The following is a 20139-nucleotide window of genomic DNA, read 5'->3' as shown; positions in this document are numbered from 1 at the left end:
ATAGCTGTAGCTCTTACCTGGACTTTACGAACAAATGATGGAGTCACTCTTTTCTCAAAATCATCTATTGGAGTGTATGAGTTGAGGATCTTAACTATCTGTTCAAATTACAAAAGACTATTTTAGTATGTCACAAAAAGAAGAAAGCATTAATATGACATCTTTATTGATATTTAATGGAAGATTCAGTAAGGAATTTTACAATAAAGAGAGAATTTTGACTGGTCACCTAATGAGTTGTTACGTATATGATGATTGCTATGACTCATTTCCAGATGTGTCAGCAGGATCAAGGAGATGTAGAAAAAGCTTAATCAATTAAGGGAAACAACAAAAAAAGCCTGTGACAAAGTAAACAAAATACACTGTGGAATAAAAACATGGGACAGAACAAAGCAGGCAAGTATTCACCACAGGAACAGTTGAAATGCTAACTATCAGGAATAAGGAGTTAAAAAAATTCAGTTTAACAAGTGGTGATGTGGAATGCTGAGGAATGCTGTTTTTATCAAATGAAAGGCCAACAGCTCTTTGCAACAAATTATTTTAGATAGCTAAGATTCTACAATTGGTGCTGCCAGAAGAAAACAGATAGTTCATTACCTGCACAGTAGAAAGAGATGTGCAGTGTTCACATATTTCCTTGGCATCATCATCTGTGATCTTTTTGACCTGAAGAAGCCAGGCTGCTTGAGATAGAGGCTCCAAAGTTTCTTTGGCATTGCTGCTTTGAAGATTCTTGTCCTTCAGCCATTCTTCCAAGTAGCTGATATTACATCTGGGTTAAACCATGAATGGACAACAGAAATGTCAGGTTCCCCCTAACAAGCATGTTACATTAAAGACTTCTAAAGAAGCAACACTCCTCTAATGCAGTGTTCAAATTCATACATTTTAAGTTAAAAACCATACCTGTAGATCATAAAAATCACATAATTAATAGCTTATTGATCTATAAGTTTAATCCTTTGTCTATTTCAATCCTTTTTATTGTTTTTATTTCTTAAAGCTTGGATAATAGAAAGCAAATTATTAGTTTAGCTGTTTACAGAAAATTATGAATATATACTGGCATTGCCTATTATACTGTAGCACTATATGTCTTCAAAATATTCATTTACAACTGAACTTATACAGGAAATGAGAACAATCTCTGCACATTACAAAGCAGGGCTGGGCTTATAACTGATGACATAAAGGTTAAAGCAGCTTTCTTCTAGTAATGTTCCCAGATAGGTCAAGATTTTACTGATTTTCTTTCACCTTAGTCTGCAGACTCTCTAATGGAGAACAAATGAACAGTATCTTCTGCAAAACAGTTAGGAGCATGTTCTCTTGATGCTCGTAACAAGACAGATGATGCCCAATCTAAACCCTCAAAGGCTCTGTCTCAGTGCCTTTCTTGTCACAGAGCATGAAAAATGCAAGTCAGTTTTTGTCTGTCTGCCAGCCAGGGGACACTGCACCTGTTTATTATAGTAAGAAAGAATTAAAAATACTATTCATCACATCATGAGTGAACTAGCGTGGAAAGAATCCTAAACATGTCTGACTTTAAACTCCAGACTGTAATTTTCTGTCTTTTCCTCCATTAGTGTTTCCATGGAAAGAACAATTTGTAATATCACAGAATCGTATAGGTTGGAAAAGACCTTTAAGATCATTGAGTCCAACCGTAAACCTAACACTACCAAGTCCACCACTATACCATGTCCCTAAGCACCTCATCCAAACGTCTTTTAAATACCCCCAGGGAGGGTGACTCAACCGCTTCCCTGGGCAGCCTGTTCCAATGCTTGATAACCCTTTCAGTGAAGTAAAATTTCCTAATGTCCAGTCTAAACCTCCCCTGGCACAACTTGAGGCCATTTCCTCTCGTCCTATCACTTGTTACCTGGGAGAAGAGACCGACCCCCACCTCTCTACAACCTCCTTTCAGGTAGTTGTAGAGAGCGATGAGGTCTCCCCTCAGCCTCCTTTTCTCCAGGCTAAACAATCCCAGTTCCCTCAGGCGCTCCTCATAAGACTTGTGCTCTAGGCCCTTCACCAGCTTTTTCAGCTTTTTCACCGCTTTCTCAACATATGTTATGTTGAGAAAGCTCAGCCCAAAAGGCAAAGATATATTTTTTCAAAAAGAGTAAAAAACAATTACCTACTTCCAATAGAACAGTTACAGAATATCCAGTGACTTAGCAATAAAGGATGTTACATAAAAGTGTTAAAAAGTCATTCTCAAGCAACTGCTTGTTGAAACTTTACTGGCTTTACCTTATCTGCATTCCTTTTCTACAAGAGCACATGTCCTTGCGGAGGAAGAGACTATTGAGGGTGATAGCGCTGATCAGAAAGAAAAGCTGCTTCACTGCCTGCTTTAGAAGCTCAGAGTCCAAGCCATTCTGGCACATAGTACTATAAAAATAGCTGAGCTGTTGCAGAATAGAGGTCATTGTGTAGGTATCCGTGTCGTCTATACTAGAAGAACGTTTACGGAACCCCGTAGGTTTCAAGCCAGAAATTCCCTGAAGACTTTCATATTCCAGCATGCCTGGTACTGAAAGACAACAGAAAATAACTGATAAGACCAACACCCCTGAGGCTCCTTTTAGTTATGTTAACTTAATTATTGAACAAAGCCTACTTTCAGGATATTTTAAAAGTTAAATGATACAAGAAAAATAAGATACTGACAAAGGCTTCTGGAGCACATGAATTTTAAAAAGCCTTTTGTTTTTGTAGAATGTTGATCTGTTTCAAAGCATTATCCCACACCAGGAAATGTGAGGAAAAAGTCTTTCCAAACCCTGTGGGTATATAACATTCAGTAGAATTTATATGTGCAAAACCACATATGTATAAATCAACAGGAGAAAGAAGTCTGTCCCATCCTTTGCCTTCATGTATAAGCTTTATTCGTATACTTCACAAGCTACATTTAAGTCTGTTTGGGTCGCTGCTGCTTACCGATCATGGGCTGAATGTTGTTCTCCATTACAATAATGAATCGGTGATAGATACGAATGGCCAGATCACTAAGAATTTGTCTGTATTCTGAGAGATCAAAATGCTTCAAACAGTTCTTATTCTGACGTGGAGTGTTACACTTCATAAATTCCTACAAGTAAGTTGTAAATATAATTATTAGAAATCACATAACATTATAATTATAAATTGTTACTATAATGTAATGTATATATTAGAGTAATTCATTCCATCTCTGGCTGAACACAGTCTCAGAATGAGTCAAAGCTACAGCTAACTTCAATAGATGCTTCCAGTTCTGGGTTTCCTGTACTTAATTTTCCAGTTTATGTTGACGTTTACTCTGTTCCTAAAGCCTGCTAAAGCCAAAGGAAAGACATGCATAGATTTCAATGAACTTTGGAGCAATTCCTAGATCACTTAAACAGAAAGCAAACCCCACCCCCTCACCCCACCCCCACAAAAAAAGAAAAAATGCAATTTTTAAACTATGTTAGCAAAAAAAAAAAAATTACATTTTATTGCTGCAAAGGAATCTCATTTTTGGACTTTTCATTAGGAAAGTTCTAACTTCAAAAGTCTAGACTGAATTCTAAGTTGTGTAAAGTCTTGAATGTTCATTACAAATATCGATTAAAACTCTAAATTCTGCATTCAGACCTTTCCCTACTGTTGCAACTAAATTATAAAAGACTTATTAATTAAGTTTAAATGTTTTCAATTCTCCACTGCTCTTTAGATGTTACCGATATGACCACAAGAGGGAGTATCGTTGTTTAGACAGTACATGGTTACTGTGATTCCAAGGCTTTGTGGTACCTCTTTGCCTTACTCCTGAAGACTGTTCTTATGTGTCTATGCAATTTCAGTTCGGTCTACCTAAGTTTATAAAACCTAGCAATAAAATAAAGTAAGAGTTTGCAGTTTAAAAGAATTCAGAATAATTTTGTATTTCAGGATAAAACTTAGCTTAAACAAGCAAGTGAAATACGGAAAAAATGGTTATTTTATTGTTTAGTTCCTTTCTTGAGGTTTTCTCTGTAATCTCATATTGGTAGCAGTAGGTGTTTGAATGGTCACAATTATTAAATAGTAAAACTGTTTTTTATATGTATATGTAAGCTGGACATCTGAAGTCCAGCTCACATTAAATTACTGTGAAAGAGTTCAAATTAAGTAGCAGTTTCCACTTCCTGTCTTTAACCTACTTTAGCACTTTAATGTTTCCTTGATTTGTTAGTTCTATACTGTCTTATTATTCATGTAAGATATATAACACCACTGCAGAGCAATATGAATATCTAAATATCTGGAAGGAACAGTGGTGAGCTGGTGAATAATTATCTATTACCACTATTTTTAATTCCAATTAAAGTCTGTCACAAGTAAAGTAATGGAATTATTTGATTAAATCATTCCTACCTCTTCCCCGCTGTACTGCTTCAAACAGTTAAGAAAATAATATGTATTGGAAAGCCAAAACGACAACATCTCAAAGTCTTCTGAATGTTCCTGAAAATGGTAAGTAATGCAATTTTATAATGGTACTGTCTCATGAAGTTAATTTAATAATTAAACTTAAGACCATTACAGAATTGGTATAATAGAATCCATATGTAACAGAAGGAGCATACAGCATCTATAACATGCTAGCTGAACAAATCATGCTGTGTTTTCAGGCTAATATACATATAGCAAAGATCCCTCTTTTATCTGGTAAACACTGTTTAGGTCTTCTTAAATGACAGACTGGCTAAATAATTCTGAACCAAGCAGTTTTACACATTTCTATGTACAGTGTTGTAGTATACTGGAGGCCTTCCTGCAAAAAAGCATGAACAATGTCTGTATACACAAATGAAACTGAACTACATAAAAACACAATTCTAACTATGTGCAAGTATGTTTTATTTTTTTTAGCCAAATAAGCACAAGCCCTTCTAATGGATAACCTGTGGTATAAATTGGTTCATGAACAAACTATAGGCATTCTGTATAAAACAAATTCAGCTGCATAAACCATAGTCCATTCCTGCCTGTGCTACTAAGCATCCCTGGTGTTTTATTGCATTCTAAATCCATAATAAAGCATTCACATAGCTGAATTTGTTATGTAGATGACACAACAGGCTAACAATTATTGTTTATAACTTGATCTTGTAAACTGGCTGGCAACATAACTTTAATAATTTCAGTATTAATGCTGCAGTACCAAATGGCATGTCAAAAAAAAATTACACTAGTAGAACAGCAGTGTAAAAACCTCTTAAAATTCCAATACCTGCCTGCTACCAAACATACTAACCTTCATTTCTGTCCATCTGACTTTCACCAGTGTCAAAAACACAGGTACACTTCACCTAATCAGCTACTCATTGTAAAATGTAAAATACTTTAAATGATTTTGTCAACAAGCTCTTCAGATAAAAATAATTTCTGTTAATGCATTCTGTGTTCAACACAGTAGAACCTTACCTGGAGGCTTTACAGGGATACTACTACAAACTTCAAAAAGAGTGTCACTAATGATTATTACTCCATTATAGGAATACTAGCAAATGAAAGTGTGAGCATTCCCCAGGTACTACACATGCATCCTGTAAACCTTACATTAAAAATCAAAAAGTACAGTACAGCCAAACATAATTCCTACCTTAACAACTTGTTTGATACCGTCAATGGTTACATTCATGAAAGATTTCAGCATGTCAGCATCATTCAGATAATCTGCATACCTCACACACATGAACAGGATGTGAGCTGGAAGGCCAGGTATCATATTAACTACAACTCCACGTGGCTTTAAATCTGCATAAAGGAGAGTCATCAGGTTTACTATATAAAACTTCAACAATTCAGTGTATCATTCTGAAAAAGACAAGCACTATGGGGTTTATTTCTTCCGTGACCAGTCACTTGATAATTGATTTACTGATTAATTGCTTGTTTCTGAAAACTTCTGTAACAGTATTGTTCATATAAGAGTATTAATTAAGTTTTCCAGAGTAATAGGAGAGTACTGTAGCAAATTCTAAGGTTCAGCATGGCATACGCCAGACAGGACAACTTCAAAAAGCAATCTGCATTTAACTATCCACTGGAGGCACCACCACATTCTAGCACTGCTTAATGACACACCTTTGTTCACAAAGACATAAACATTCACAAGGCTGAAGTAGATGAGAAGAAAAGGAAGATGTTGTTTCCAAGCAGTAGTTTATAAGGGTACTAATGTACATGCAAAATGTGTTGATTTACTATTAATTGTAAGCTAATGCAAAAAGCTGGTTTGGCAGTAAGATTGATATTGTGAAGTAACTCAGAGGAAGGACAAAATTCCTCTACAGGAGACACATGAAAGTATAGTTCCCTTAAGTGAAGAGAATGATATGGAAAGGACAGACAGGAGAGTAATCCATCACACATGGATATAAGCCCAATGACTTACAGACTTAGTAGATGACCAGGAAGAAAGTAAATTCAAGTCCCTGGAGTGCTCTTGAGATTTATAGCTTTATAAGTGAATAAACAGTAAGACAGACAATAGAGTCAGATAAATGATTTTTATGCAGATAAAGCACTTCTGTATTTGAAATGACTGGCAGTAGAAAAAGAGCAATATAGAGCCTCCAAGTCATATTGGTGGTAAGAGGGTGGAAAAGAGGCAACTTTATGTTCAAAGTGAAATATAGCGCCTTGTAGTTTTTGTTGTTGTGTTCTACACTGAATATCTTTGACTACTGATATAATTTGAAGTGTTACTAAAATACCGAGGATCAGATTTTGAATGATCCTTTCTTCATCCTCTTTTTTGTACTCCATCATTCCAATGTACTCTTTGGACAAAGTTGGCACATGAGCTTCAGCTGTCAAACACAAAAGCACTGTTACCTGCAGGTAAACGGCTAAGCTAACGTTCACGTTAGAACAAACTACTGGAGGAAAGTAGTTTTCTCTGTAATAAACATAGTATGGGCCCTGTTCACAATAACGTTCTTAGCTTACGGATCCAAGCATTATGAGTTAAATAACATTAATATTATTAATGTGATTAGTTTCACTGGATTCAGTGAAATTACTTGCACTAATAAGACAAATAAACAGTAACAACACAGCCCTACATTAGTCACCCCTGCAATGTTTTGAAGTGTATTCTACAGTGAAGAATTACTTGCTATACAAGAACTTTGTACAAACTAATTTCAAATCAGGAACCATCTGCCATTTGAAGGTCATGGGAGGAGCTACTCATCTGATGCAAAACTAACATTCTGTTGGCTCACAGACAGTTTGCGTGAGGGTATGTATTAAATTTTGTTGACAGAACCTGATGCCCCAGCTTAATCTTTTATCGTATAGTCTAGGTCCCATATGTGCCCATTATTAGCTGGAAAAAAAAAAAAAAAAAAAGGAAAGGGCTTTTATATAATTTCTGTTGATGGTTCCCTGGCACTTTTTTCTGAGGTTTTAAAATTTCTAACCCCACCCCAAACCCTACCTTTTTCTTTTTTTTAAATATACTTTCTTTCAAACACACACTGAACATCCAAATCTGTATTAAAAAAAAAATAATCACGTAACAATATCTTACTTTTTTCAATAGTCTTGGTAAGAGTTTTGATCTGATCCTCCAATTTTTTTATTATTCTATCTTTCATGTCTAGTTTTTCTTCAAGATCCTGTAATAATCAAAGTCAGTGAGTTCAGAGCAACCATAATTAAAAAATGTCTTCTACTGCTACATGTTATTTCCACAATTAAAGAAGCCATGAAACCATGATTTCTTTCTTTTTATCCTGCATTTCAGGTACAGTTTCTTAATGACAGTTTCATTTCCTCACCATGTTTTCCACAGTAAGTCGAGTTGTTTCTTGCTTTATCTTGCTTTTTACTTCATCCTGGATTTCCTCTTGCATCAAACCATTGCTCAGCCCCTCAATTTCTTGGGTTGTGACTTTCGGTCTCTCTTTTTCTTTTATGTCTGTTTCATTCTTTGCCTCATTTGTTCTAAGAATAGATAGATAGAAAGCTTTGTCTCTTATTCTTCTTTCGTTAAAGCATAGTCGTATCATACTTGTCCATTACTTACTAACTGTACACAAGGCTGTAAGGCAAAGCTTACATTGGATTTGGTACTTTAAAGAGTTTAAGTGACTTTGTTACCCCAGCTTATGGCAACTACATTTCTTACATTAAAAAAAAAAAAAAAAAAAAAAATATATTTACCGTCTTTGTGTTCTATCCCCTTCTAGCTCATAAGGCAGCCGATTAGACATCTCTTTCATTTTTTTCAGTAATAATTAGCAACAAAACCCAAAACAAAAGAAAAACAACAAAATCATGTTTGCTTACTGTTCTGTACTAGTATTCAGTAAATCTCTTACACTTTCAAACAAGCAAATTTAGCAAGAACTTTTCCCTCTGTCTCCCACTCTGATTTTTTCAACACCCTCTGAAGTCCACCTCACAGAGTATGCCTTAAGTTCCAAAACATCCTTCCTTTTTATGATTGTTTCCAAAGGGCATACTCCATTACACATATTCTTAGCAGAGCCTTACTGAATACACTTTCAGACATGCAAACCATAGAACTGAATGACCTAAAGAAGGTTAAAAAAAAAAAAAGAAAAAAATGCACATACCTGCATATATTTTATTCTTTAATAACACAGATATAAACTACACAACACATTTTTTTCATCATGTTTCTTACATTTTACTAGCAAGAAAGTAAGTAACAAGTCAATGAAGTTATCGTGTAATATTGTTTCAGCTTGTAAAAATTCAAATACAGGGAATTCATCATGTTCATCTTAAACAACTGTAAGACTAGGGACTATACTGGTACTTTACCTTTCAACTTTACAGTCTGTTCTTGAAGACGGTTTTCAAGATCCAATTTTTGATTTTCAAGTTCAGAAACTTGCTGTTTAAGATCTGGGATCACCTTTTAGAGAAAAAGGAGATTTGTGTATTTCAGCACCTGCCTTCTTTTCAAATGTCTGCAATAGTTCTTATGATACCGGAAGACCTTCAACTGCAAATAGTCAAAAGACTGGGGAGACACTGTGAGGGAGTACTGCTACCTGCTTGCCTGACTTGTTTAACTTTTCTGGAGGCATCTGCTGCTGGCCACTCTTAAAAATGAGATAGTGAGCTAACTAAATGTTTGGACTGGCCCAGTACTACCATTCTTCTGTTCTAGTTTAAAGGAAATTGCACCGTGGCTTTAATTTTCCTAGCTCAATTAACATTGGAAAAAAACTTAGTATGTTATAAAATAACTTTTTAAAAATAACATTATAAGTAACTTTTCCTTATATTTTCAATTTTAGTAACTTTGTTTTGAAAATATTTCTTTAGTTATTTTTCACTCAGCAGAAAAATAATATGGTATATACTATCTTCTGGAATAACAGCACTTCCTTGTGTTAGATAGGTTTTACACAGTACTAATAATTAGACTCTTAAGCCTTGCTGCAATTTGTTAGCAACTTGATATGCTTAGCTGCCCTCTGGTGGGGAGAGCCTCAGTACTGCACAAAACTGTAACCACCATAAATCCCACAGGCATCTGGTTTTTCCCTATCAAGTCATAGAACTTGTCAACGTGAGACACAGAAATAGCTTTAAAGAGGCTTCTGAGAAAAAGATGCTAATTTCTGTCCTCTTATGAGGAGTGGCTGAGGGAACTGGGGTTGTTTAGCCTGGAGAAAAGGAGGCTCGGGGAGACTTTATTGCTCTCTACAACTACCTGGAAGGAGGTTGTAGAGAGGTGGGGGTTGGTCTCTTCTCCCAGGTAACAAGTGATAGGACGAGAGGAAATGGCCTCAAGTTGCACCAGGGGAGGTTTAGACTGGACATTAGGAAATTTTACTTCACTGAAAGGGTGATCAAGCATTGGAACAGGCTGCCCAGGGAAGGGGTTGAGTCGCCATCCCTGGAGGTATTTAAAAGACGTTTGGATGAGGTGTTTAGGGACGTGGTGTAGTGGTGGACTTGGTAGTGTTAGGTTTACGGTTGGACTCGATGATCTTAAAGGTCTTTTCCAACCTATACAATTTGGTGATTCTGTGACTACAGGGAAAGAACGAAGTAACTGAATTCTGAACTTGAATGCCTCAGTACAAGGAAAACTGAAGCTGGTTGCTGTGGGTTGACTCTGTCTGGCCAGCAGCCAAGCACCCACAGAAATGCTCACTCCCTGCCTACTCCCACCCCATGCCCCAGCAGAACAGGGAAGAGAACAGGAAGAGCAGAAGCAAGAAAATGTCTGGGTCAAGCTAAAGTCAAGATAGAGCCAAACACCCCTTTTCTTCTTCCTCTACCTCAGTTTTTATAGCTGAGCATGACAGCATATGGTGGGGGATATCCTGGTCAGCTCAGGTCGGCTGTCCAGGCTGTGTGCCCTCCCAACTTCTTGCCCACCGCCAGCTTAACTTGCTGAGGTGAGGCAGAGTAGGAAACAGAGAAAGCCTTGACACTGTGCAAGCTCTGTTCAGCAACAGCCAAAACACTGTCGTGTTATCAATGCTGTTTTACTCACAAATCCAAAATGCAGCATCATACGGACTGCTACAAAGAAAGTTAACTCCATCTCAGACAGACCCAGTACACTGTTATAATACTGACCCACAGAAAGTTACAGTATCACAAAACTGCTTTTCATTAAGTCTGAAATACCAAAAGTGTTCCATCAGAAAAATACATGGCCTGACCAAAAAATAGCTATTTTTTTAAATTATCAGATGAGAAGTTTAAATTAGGTAGGTATTAAAAACGGTATGGTGACCTAACTTTCTGGTCACTGCTAAACCTCCGATTCATTTTTTAGTTAAACTTCTGTGTAAATAAAAAAACCTAAATAAATACTTGTTTCTTCATGACTTCCAGTATAAAACTGCATATCTGTAGAAATTATTACACCCCTTAAAAGTTCCTCGCATTGTTGAGAAACTGCAAAAAGCACAACCAAAATATTTGTATGAGGTCAGGATTGGAGAACCTGGCAACATTTTGAAGGTCAAAACATCTTTTATAAAATCTGAATATTCAGCCACATAAGTGTACAAGGGCTCAAACGCATTCTAAAGACTCTCAGTGTCTCCCTAGCTATCAACAGCAGAAGCCAAAGCCTGTGTGCGCTACACACTAAGTCAGAGTTTGTAAAATGGTATTTTGCCATTCTGTGATTAGAATCAAATCTCAGTTCAAGTTTACACAAAAGCAAAGGGAAAAAGACTCTGTGAGGCTGCCCCAACAAGCTGTACACTCAGACAATAAATTTGGCTGCCTCCTAACAGACTACCCCAGCATGCAGGGAAAGAGCCTGTATGGATGTGCAATCTTAGATGGCCCTATCTGTTCAAGCCTTGAGATTTCAAGGACATGGCCACAAGATTTTGAGGGCTTTGTGCCACAAACATATTTGGATTGTATTACTAAGTAACAAAAATATATTTTGCTTTACTACACCTTGATCTTACCAGGTTTTCTGAAGTTAGCCTGCTAACTTCAAGTCGAATACCATCATTTATGTCATTCTCCTCTCGAAATAATTTTTGTAGATGATTAATATCTTGGCTAAGATGTTCAACTTTGAAGTTCAAACCTTCAATCTCCTTTTCATATATTTCTTTCTGAGACTGGAAATGACTTTCCAATACTCTATTAAAAAAAGGGAGAAAGAACATGGCAGATGTAGTACGACCTCTATGCAACGGGTCAAGTTTAACATAAAGTGAAAACAAAGTACTGTGGTTAACACGCAGACATTCCATTACATCACCTGTGCATTAAAGGAGTTGAAAGTTATGCATGGTATCTCAGAGGAAACATATTTCCCCAACTGACACATACACACTTAACTCACTGACTTAGTAAAAGTTTGTTAAAGTGATTTTAAGCTGCTCAGCCCATCATATAATGTAGTGTTTGTTCATTTCTTAAACAGATGTTCACTATTGCACTGTCAAAGTAGTTACTCACTGATCTTTCCATTTATTTTCTAGATCACAGCCGGAGTTATAAAAACACCAAAGAACTGAACTAACCTTGTAGCTTTTTTCAAGCCCTCGTAAGCAAACCACAGTTCTCCATCCTCATTTAAGTGTTCCAAATCCTCCGCAGAGAGCCTAGAATACAAGGCAGTATCATGGAGGTGAACAAAATGCATTTCTTGAGCTTTTTTAAAGAGACGTCAGAAAAAAATTACCTGCTTCTTACATCTTCAAAATCATAACTTTCAAGAAGCTGTTTTGTAACTTCTGACATCTTTTCTGGAAAAAACAATGTTTATTACATGAATAATTTTCTCTGCACATTTCAAATTAACTTTGATTATACAAATCAAACCAATCTCTTCCTAAATCTACAAGGTTCTTTCATGGTACTAAGTAAATATATCTGATTTACTACAAGAATATGATGAGGGACTTGGTTCTACTTCTGGACATGTAAGGTGCACTAGATAGGTATACCACCAATATTATTCTTTTTCTAAACACATCAAACTTGCAATGCAAAGTTACATCTTTCTGTTCTGAATCTGGACAACTGCTAGAGTTGTATAGATGATTTGTCATCTAGTGCTAGGTTACTGCATTAAATGCTGCAGACATAGGTTTGCTCTATGACATTGTTAGCATTGAACAAAGTGCACGACAGCAGTACTTCTTATTAAGTACCTTTTCCCAAAGAGAGCCCAACTCAGCAAGTTATTTAAGCATATTTGACATTTATTGGACCTAAGGCTAAAGATAGGATGAATGAAAGCTAGGTAATGTGTTGTTTCCATATTCTTGGGTCTCTACAAGCTACTTGTTAAATTCTAAGTGAAGTTTAAGTTATTAGTATAGATTTTTAAACCCAAAGGAGAAATGTTTGAAATCAGAGTTTCTTCAAAAGGGTACCCGAGATCTCAGTATTCAGTGACCACTTTGTAAAACTCACCTGTTGGGTTTTTTTTTTTCCCCCTTGCAAGTAAAGGTATGAATAGAATGAAATCACTATGGGATGGGAAAGAGAACTGGGTTTTTGTCAAAGCTAACATGGAAGACATCAATTTAAACTGGCCTGGTTCATATTGTACTTGGTAAGTTCTCTGAATTATCTGGTATGTAGCTTACCCCTCAATTCTCGCTTCTGTGACTGGGCCTGCTTTTCAACATCCAATTTTTGTGTCTGCAGCAGTTCAATTTCCTTTTGCAACTCCGGTATTTTCTAAATCAAACAAAAATTATAGACTGAGACAAGGAGTGAATGACAAGGGCTGAGTATCAGTTAAATCAAAGATAATTATCATTAAGAACAAGTTCATACGGTAAAAGGCTTAAAATATGTTGTCTTTAAAGCATCTGGTTCTCGGGCATCAGAGCAGAACAGTAATGTGATGTAGTGGAAACATATATGTTTGTGTCATGGAATTGACTCAGAGAAAAAAATGTGACTACGCAAAAGTACTATTTTCAGCTTCAGTTTATAAACTACATTTATGAAAAATCCGCTGAGAAACTAATAGTTTCTTGGAAAAAGGAAGAAAAAAAGATCCACAGATTTAAACGTAAAAATATTCAGGCACAATTAGTCTTCAAAACGTGACTTATTTCTGTGAGCAATAACTTATTCATATTGTGTACTACATGAAAAACAATGCAACATAGTGGTGTATCAAATACAGCTTATTAACTACAACTTCTAAAAATGCACTGGAGATAAAAAAATTAGTGAAGATAATCTATAAATAAAACACCCACATTCTCTACTTGCTTTATCTAGCAAAGACTCCAAAATGAAACGCGTCATACTTTACCTGTGCTTGTTTTGTAAGTTGTCCTACTTCCATTTTCAAGCCATCCTGAATGACAATTTCTTGCTGAATTTGATGTTGTAGCTGAGTGTTTTCTTCTTTTAGAATCTTAATTTCTCTCTTGAGCAATTCAATCTGCTTTTCATAGTCCTGCTTCTGATTTTGGAAATTTTTCTCAAGTATCCTAAACAAGACAATGAAAAGGTGGTTTTATTTTCCTACATTCATAAGTGAAAGAGTGGGCTTTGGTTTTGTTTTAATTTGAAGGACATGTTTCATTGAAGAAAACTTGAGTGAATCATAATTACTTGAAAATGCTATTCTACATCCTCAGAATCAATCTACAAAATGGATGATAATGGGATGAGAATGTCCCTAGATTTGCCTACATCTAATTCATATATTGGGACTGAATTCAAGGCAAAACTGAATTTTTTCCACTTAAAGGCTAATTCTCTAACTCTCCGAGAGTTAGCCTACATGAGCAGCTTTCCACTACATTTATGGCCACAGTCAGCACCAAAGAAGGACATAGCAACAGAAAGCCGTGTGTCCTTCTCAGTAAAACATTGCAAGAAGCTTTCCATTTTCTACTAGCCCCTGCTGGAATGGACAGGCTTCCAACATAATATAGCTAATGGGCAAAGCAGAAAAACTAGCAAAGAAGTGCTCTTAGTATAGTCTAAAGTTATTTGCAGCTGAAATCAGACTGAGCTGAAACACCACACAGCTTCCAACCCTCAGGAACAGTCACTGATTGCACTCTTCACACTTCAGAGAACAGCATTTATCTGGTACCTAAGGTTCTCTGTCTTATACTGGAAAAGAGTTACTGGGAAATAAACACTTGATCCGAGAAAAGCATGCTGCAAAGCAGCAACTATTTATTGCTAAATAATGGGATTTTTTTAATAATACAAATGAAATACCAAAGGTGGAGGGGGTGGAAGGTTTTCCCCTATATTTTTAGCTAAGTGTCCTTTACAAACACTGCCTTTCCTTCCAGCTGAATCTTTCAATTCTGTCCTTTAATAGTCATGTCACAGGAATTCTGACTGATATGGCCATCAGCTGCTCTTCCAGCCCTGACTGAATTCTGAGGACATCTCCAAAGAAACCATTATGATTAAGGTTGCCTTTCAATTCTCAGAAGGACATATGAAAAGACAGGAAACTGCAAAAGCAAGACCAGTCTCAGATCTAGAATATAATTTCCTGCATGTGACTGACACACAAACAAGCATGTGTTTTTCCTCAGCTGTACACGAAGTACTTCAGTACTAGCATTAATGTCCAAGAACACTGACGGATTCATAAGTGATGCAAGCATAATACATTTAGAGCAGGAGAAAGGCAGGCAGAGAAAGAGAAAAAACGAATGCTGTTTCAAAGCAATAAAATTCAGATTCCATACATTCTCTGATTTTCTTCTTTTTGTACATCATTGAAGAGTTGCTTCGTGAGGTCATCCATTTTCTCTGTCAAAAAAATATTTCAATATTTCAAAGACCTTCATGCAATTATGTGCATTTATTAAAACAGTATGACCACAATGAGAAGTTCTGTTTTAATAAGAAATCTTTAACGTATTTTAAAGCTGAAATTACTCTCTTGAGTGCCAAAATTTATCACAGTAAATTTTACAAGTAATGCTATAGAATAAAAAGGTTCTGAAACACCAAAGTGTTATTCATCTAAAGTATACGTCATCTCATGTGCTGCCTGTGTCCTTTGAAATTAGATTTATATATAAGATTAAAAGTATATAAAAAGGAACCAAGGACGAAGAAACACTGAAGGAATGCATGTGTGTAAGACAGGAAACATAACAGGAGGAGAGCTTTTGCTACTGAAAGAACAAATTTAATTTAATTATAAAATTAAAAGCACTTGCACTACATATTTTAAGCAAGAGAAGCTTAGGACCAACTTCTAATTTACTGTAAATTCAGTATTTGTATTGCTTTTATTAGAACAAAAGTCATTCACCTTTGCTGAAAACCTGACTTTACAACTTTCCCCCACTATAACTCCTTTATAACACCACCTTTAAAACTCCTTTTAGTTATTGTACCTTTCATTTCCTCAGTTTTTTCTTGAAGCTTTATTTCTAAGGTCTCTTTCTGTTCTTGTAATTCTTTATTCTGATTCTCAAGTTTTAAGATTTTCTGTACACACAAAAAGTAACCATAATATACAAATCACAAAGGAGGAAGAAATAGGTCACACAAGGCCGTACATTTTAACAAGCATATATGAACTCCCTTCCTTCCCTGCCACCCCCGCCAAAAGTGAAGTTACTTTGTAACTCTCGAACCACGCATTTGATAAATCCAGTAATCGAAAAAAATATTTAAACTAAAATAAAAGCACCCAGATGGCAAATAAAATTTACCTGTTCACTGTCCTCTCTATATTTTTTCCCTTTCTCTTCATATGTTCTCTTTTGAGCAGTTAACTTTTCAAGATCTAATTCGAGTTTCTGAATTGTATCCATGTCATTCATATGAGTTGAAGCCAGACTGGTCAATCGTTCCAGCAAACCATGATTTTCTCTACTCTACAATGAGCAAGACAGGTTAAAAGAAAACCAAAAATGCACACCTGAAACTGTTTAATAGAATTTTGAAGGAAGCACCTGACCTATTTCTGCTCACCATCCCATATCAGTCATGATATTTCAACCAAGGATTGTTTCCACCAACTAGATTAAAGCTACCATCTTAAAGATGATTTGGCTGGTGTGGCTCTCAAAAATAAGCTGCAAAATAAACATAATATGGAATTCCCAAAAGTTACTAAATATGTTGCACCAGAGCAGTATCTCACACATCCTTCATCCTAATACAAGTAATCCCATCCAGAGATTGGACAGACTACTTAAGAAACAGTAAAAAAAAAAAAAAAAAAAAAGTTCATGGCAGACTTCTCATTGGCAAAACTAACCAAAAAATATAAGGAAGCCCTGCATGATTCTTTCTACCCTGGATGTAGGAAGAATACTAGTGGTTTATTATAAAGGACCATATCCTTTACATATTATCCTGTCTTGTGAAGTAAAATATGGATATTGTAATTCATGTAAGCCTCTAGTCAACATGAGAGCTCCGAATAAAACAGATGTGATAAAAAAATTAGTACAAATCATAAACTGACTGGTGTCACTCACTTGTTCTTCTATCTTTTTCTGCAGTTGCTGAACTCTGTATGAAAGCTGAATATTCAATACAAACCGCCGAATATTCTGAAATCTGCGCCTGGCAAGCCATGCACGGGCATATTTCTGAAGGATCACAGCGTTGTGTTCTTCAAGCATCTTTAAAATAAAATATTAACATCTATCTGTAATTATCTATGGCTCAATCAGCATCAATTAAAACATTCTGTGAATCTACATACACTGTTAATGACAATGCTTCTCACAGAAGTATCAAAACACTGAAATACCCGGACTGCAGACACATTTGATCCACTGTAGTAATCACACTAAATGATCTGCATCAAGTATAAACCAGACAGACTTCTTGGTAGCTCAGAGATTACATCTAAGCTACTGTGTATCAGTGTTGTTATAGTAACAATATAAAAATAGAGTAGAAGATATGAGAACCAGACATGCCAAAGGTCAAGTATTAGGGATCATTGCCCTTGTCTCCATCTTTCTTAGAGAGCAATAACTGTTTCCAGTTACTGAAATAAATTTTTTGATAGGCTGTACCTTCTGATATTTTTTTCTTGCTAGAAATCCTCTGGTATAGGCTTGAATTGTTACAGCAGCCACATGGATGAGCTGGCAAAGTCTACGGACCAGGTAACCCCGACAGTGTTTCTGAATAATTATAGCTGCCCATGTTTGCTTCAGAGTTCTTGCAGTTATAGCTTGCCTTAATTCAAAAGACAAAGTTTACTTAGGTCACATTAGATTTCTCATGCTCATTCCCTTGATCAGCCAAATCACACACACAAAAAGAGAAGATATTGAAAACAGGCATCCACTATCTAAAACACAGCTTTTTCTTCCATCAAAGCGAAAGGGAGGGAATTAACCACAATCTTTGAAGTCTGTTCCACAAGCAATTGTTCTGATGGTCTCTTTCTGAAAATTTCAAAGCCTACAATAGAGCTATCTTCCTCTCTGTCTGCTCTGTGAATGACTGGTTGCGGTTTCTCTGCTGCATAATTCCTCATAATAATTTGTACACACTAATTTGCAGACCCTTGTATAAATTGCTTTTCCTTTCTGCTACCTGATTTATTCTCTGGCTCTGAAGCTAAGCAGTAAGCCCAAGCCAACAACTGCATCACATCATTAGCTAAGGACTGAGCTTAGAGGTAGACAGGCCCCTCAGGAACCTGGCAGACAACATTTGAAATCTGCTAGAGTACTTTCTTCATATCAGCTGAATAACTTGAACTTTTTCAAGTCCACAATTCCAATCAAGAGGAAATGAAAATACAATCTGAATTGTTGTGGTTTAAACCCAGTCAGCAACTAAGCACCACACAGCTCACCTAACTCAACTAAACTCACCCTCCCCCCACCCCAGTGGGATGGGGAAGAGAATCAGAGAAAAAGTAAAACCCGTGCGTTGAGATAAAGACAGTTTAATAGGACAGCAGAGGAAGAGAAAATAATAATAATAATAAAAGGATGCACAATGCAATTGCTCACCACCCACTGACCGATGCCCAGCCCGTCCCCGAGCAATGATCGCTAATCCCCAGCCAATTCCCCCAGTTTATATACTGAGCATGACGTCATATGGTATGGAATAGCCCTTTGGCCATTTTGGGTCAGCTGTCCTGGCTGTGCCCCTTCCCAGCTTCTTGTGCACCTGGCAGAGCATGGGAAGCTGAAAAGTCCTTGACTAGTGTAAGCACTACTTGGCAACATCAGTTGTGTAATCACATTATTCTCATACTAAATCCAAAACACAGCACCACACCAGCTACTAGGAAGAAAATTACCTCTATCCCAGCCGAAACCAGGACAAAATTACACTTCCAAATTAGTTGGGCATTAGTTTGACCTTCTATATCCCTTCAGGCACGCCCTAAGAGCAAATTCATTTATCAGCCAGAAGTACCGTACAGTCCGCTGCCCCCGGAAATACTGCTGTATTATAATAGCTGCTTGTTTTATGTGAAGGAATTTCTTCCGCTGCAGCCAGCCTCGAACACTCTTTTGGATCATGATGCATGCATGTCTCAGTTTATCTGATCGCCGTTTTTCTAAGTAAGCAACCTGTCCTGCTCTGAAGAAAATTTTTGTTCTCCCAAACTGATACTGGTTACGATCCTGAAAAAGAAAACAATAGGTATATTAAGTTTTTAGTTTATTATGGTAGACCAGACACTCTGTTCCTTTTATAAATTGTCACTTCAGGCAAACTCTTCTGAAATGACATGATCTTGCTAGATAAGAATAACCTCTCTGCCTTCTTTGTAGATAGGAGTATATGGGGGGAAAATCCACTTAGCAGGAAAGAACCAGAGAATTACATCCAAAAATCACACCCTAGTGATCTCAAATTAAAGGGAGGATCTGGACTTGTCATTGAGGCCTTGAAAGCAACCTCTTCACCCCCTCCTACAAGCCTGGTTCCTTGGGCTCAACACTACCTTTTGGTGCACATGTCTGGCCTTGCTTGAATCAGTGAGCTGTGTGAGCAAAAACTCAGGGCTCTTTTAAGCTCAGGCTCTCACCCTTGGCCTGTGCCGGAGCTATGTTGCAAGTATGCCTGTGTTTGGTCTTACACATCCCTGAGTCTGAATTCAATCCTGACATGCTGACTTGACTCGGACCAGCCTCATCATTACAGACTTGTCTAACAAATAGGAGCAATATGCAAAATAGCACATTTTTAGAACAGTTCTCCAATATGCTGCATTCCACCATCAAAAGCTCTCTTGTGTGCTTAAACTTCTAATACTTGACGATGCATATCATTTACTGTTCACTGGTTTATGAAATATAGGTAGAATATCTTCCATTTTACAAGTGAAGATATTAAGCACAGACAGGTTACATCACCTGTCTACAGCCACATCATGACTGTGTTACAACACAAGGTTATTGACTCACAAGCCTATGTGCAGCACACTACATCAGGAAAGATATTAATAACGTAAATGTCTTTCCTATTTGAGGAGTGAGATACTACTCTTGGCAAAAGAGATCTTTTATTAATAATAGATGCTGTAACACATACTGGGTCAGTGCATACAAACTAACCTGGATTAGCCGCTGCAAAACAATCTTGCAAATCTGCTTCTTATCATTTATGGAGAGTTCCTGCTGTGTCATAAGAATGCTGTAACGGCTGAAAAACTCAATGTAAGTCCACCTGGAA

General features: G+C 36.7%; 1 protein-coding gene across 1 annotated transcript in view; it reads right to left on the bottom strand.

The window, feature by feature from the left end:
* MYO5C (myosin VC) overlaps positions 1 to 20139 on the bottom strand; it is a 38009-nt gene that overhangs the window by 2016 nt on the left and 15854 nt on the right. The window contains exons 18-40 of the mRNA XM_075506623.1: positions 20022 to 20133; positions 18874 to 19085; positions 17505 to 17670; positions 16956 to 17102; positions 16182 to 16346; positions 15861 to 15954; positions 15201 to 15264; positions 13790 to 13970; positions 13107 to 13200; positions 12194 to 12257; positions 12033 to 12113; positions 11466 to 11646; positions 8833 to 8926; positions 8206 to 8257; positions 7821 to 7986; positions 7571 to 7658; positions 6750 to 6845; positions 5633 to 5787; positions 4402 to 4491; positions 2962 to 3112; positions 2269 to 2551; positions 604 to 778; positions 18 to 98 (exon numbers count right to left, since the gene is read on the bottom strand). Coding sequence (XP_075362738.1) covers positions 18 to 98; positions 604 to 778; positions 2269 to 2551; positions 2962 to 3112; positions 4402 to 4491; positions 5633 to 5787; positions 6750 to 6845; positions 7571 to 7658; positions 7821 to 7986; positions 8206 to 8257; positions 8833 to 8926; positions 11466 to 11646; positions 12033 to 12113; positions 12194 to 12257; positions 13107 to 13200; positions 13790 to 13970; positions 15201 to 15264; positions 15861 to 15954; positions 16182 to 16346; positions 16956 to 17102; positions 17505 to 17670; positions 18874 to 19085; positions 20022 to 20133 — 2992 coding nt within the window. The remainder of the gene's footprint in view (positions 1 to 17; positions 99 to 603; positions 779 to 2268; positions 2552 to 2961; positions 3113 to 4401; positions 4492 to 5632; positions 5788 to 6749; positions 6846 to 7570; positions 7659 to 7820; positions 7987 to 8205; positions 8258 to 8832; positions 8927 to 11465; positions 11647 to 12032; positions 12114 to 12193; positions 12258 to 13106; positions 13201 to 13789; positions 13971 to 15200; positions 15265 to 15860; positions 15955 to 16181; positions 16347 to 16955; positions 17103 to 17504; positions 17671 to 18873; positions 19086 to 20021; positions 20134 to 20139) is intronic.

This window comes from Mycteria americana, chromosome 6 (genome assembly GCF_035582795.1).
Source record: "Mycteria americana isolate JAX WOST 10 ecotype Jacksonville Zoo and Gardens chromosome 6, USCA_MyAme_1.0, whole genome shotgun sequence".
Classification (NCBI taxonomy): Eukaryota; Metazoa; Chordata; class Aves; order Ciconiiformes; family Ciconiidae; genus Mycteria; species Mycteria americana.
This window is presented reverse-complemented; position numbering and strand designations above follow the sequence as displayed.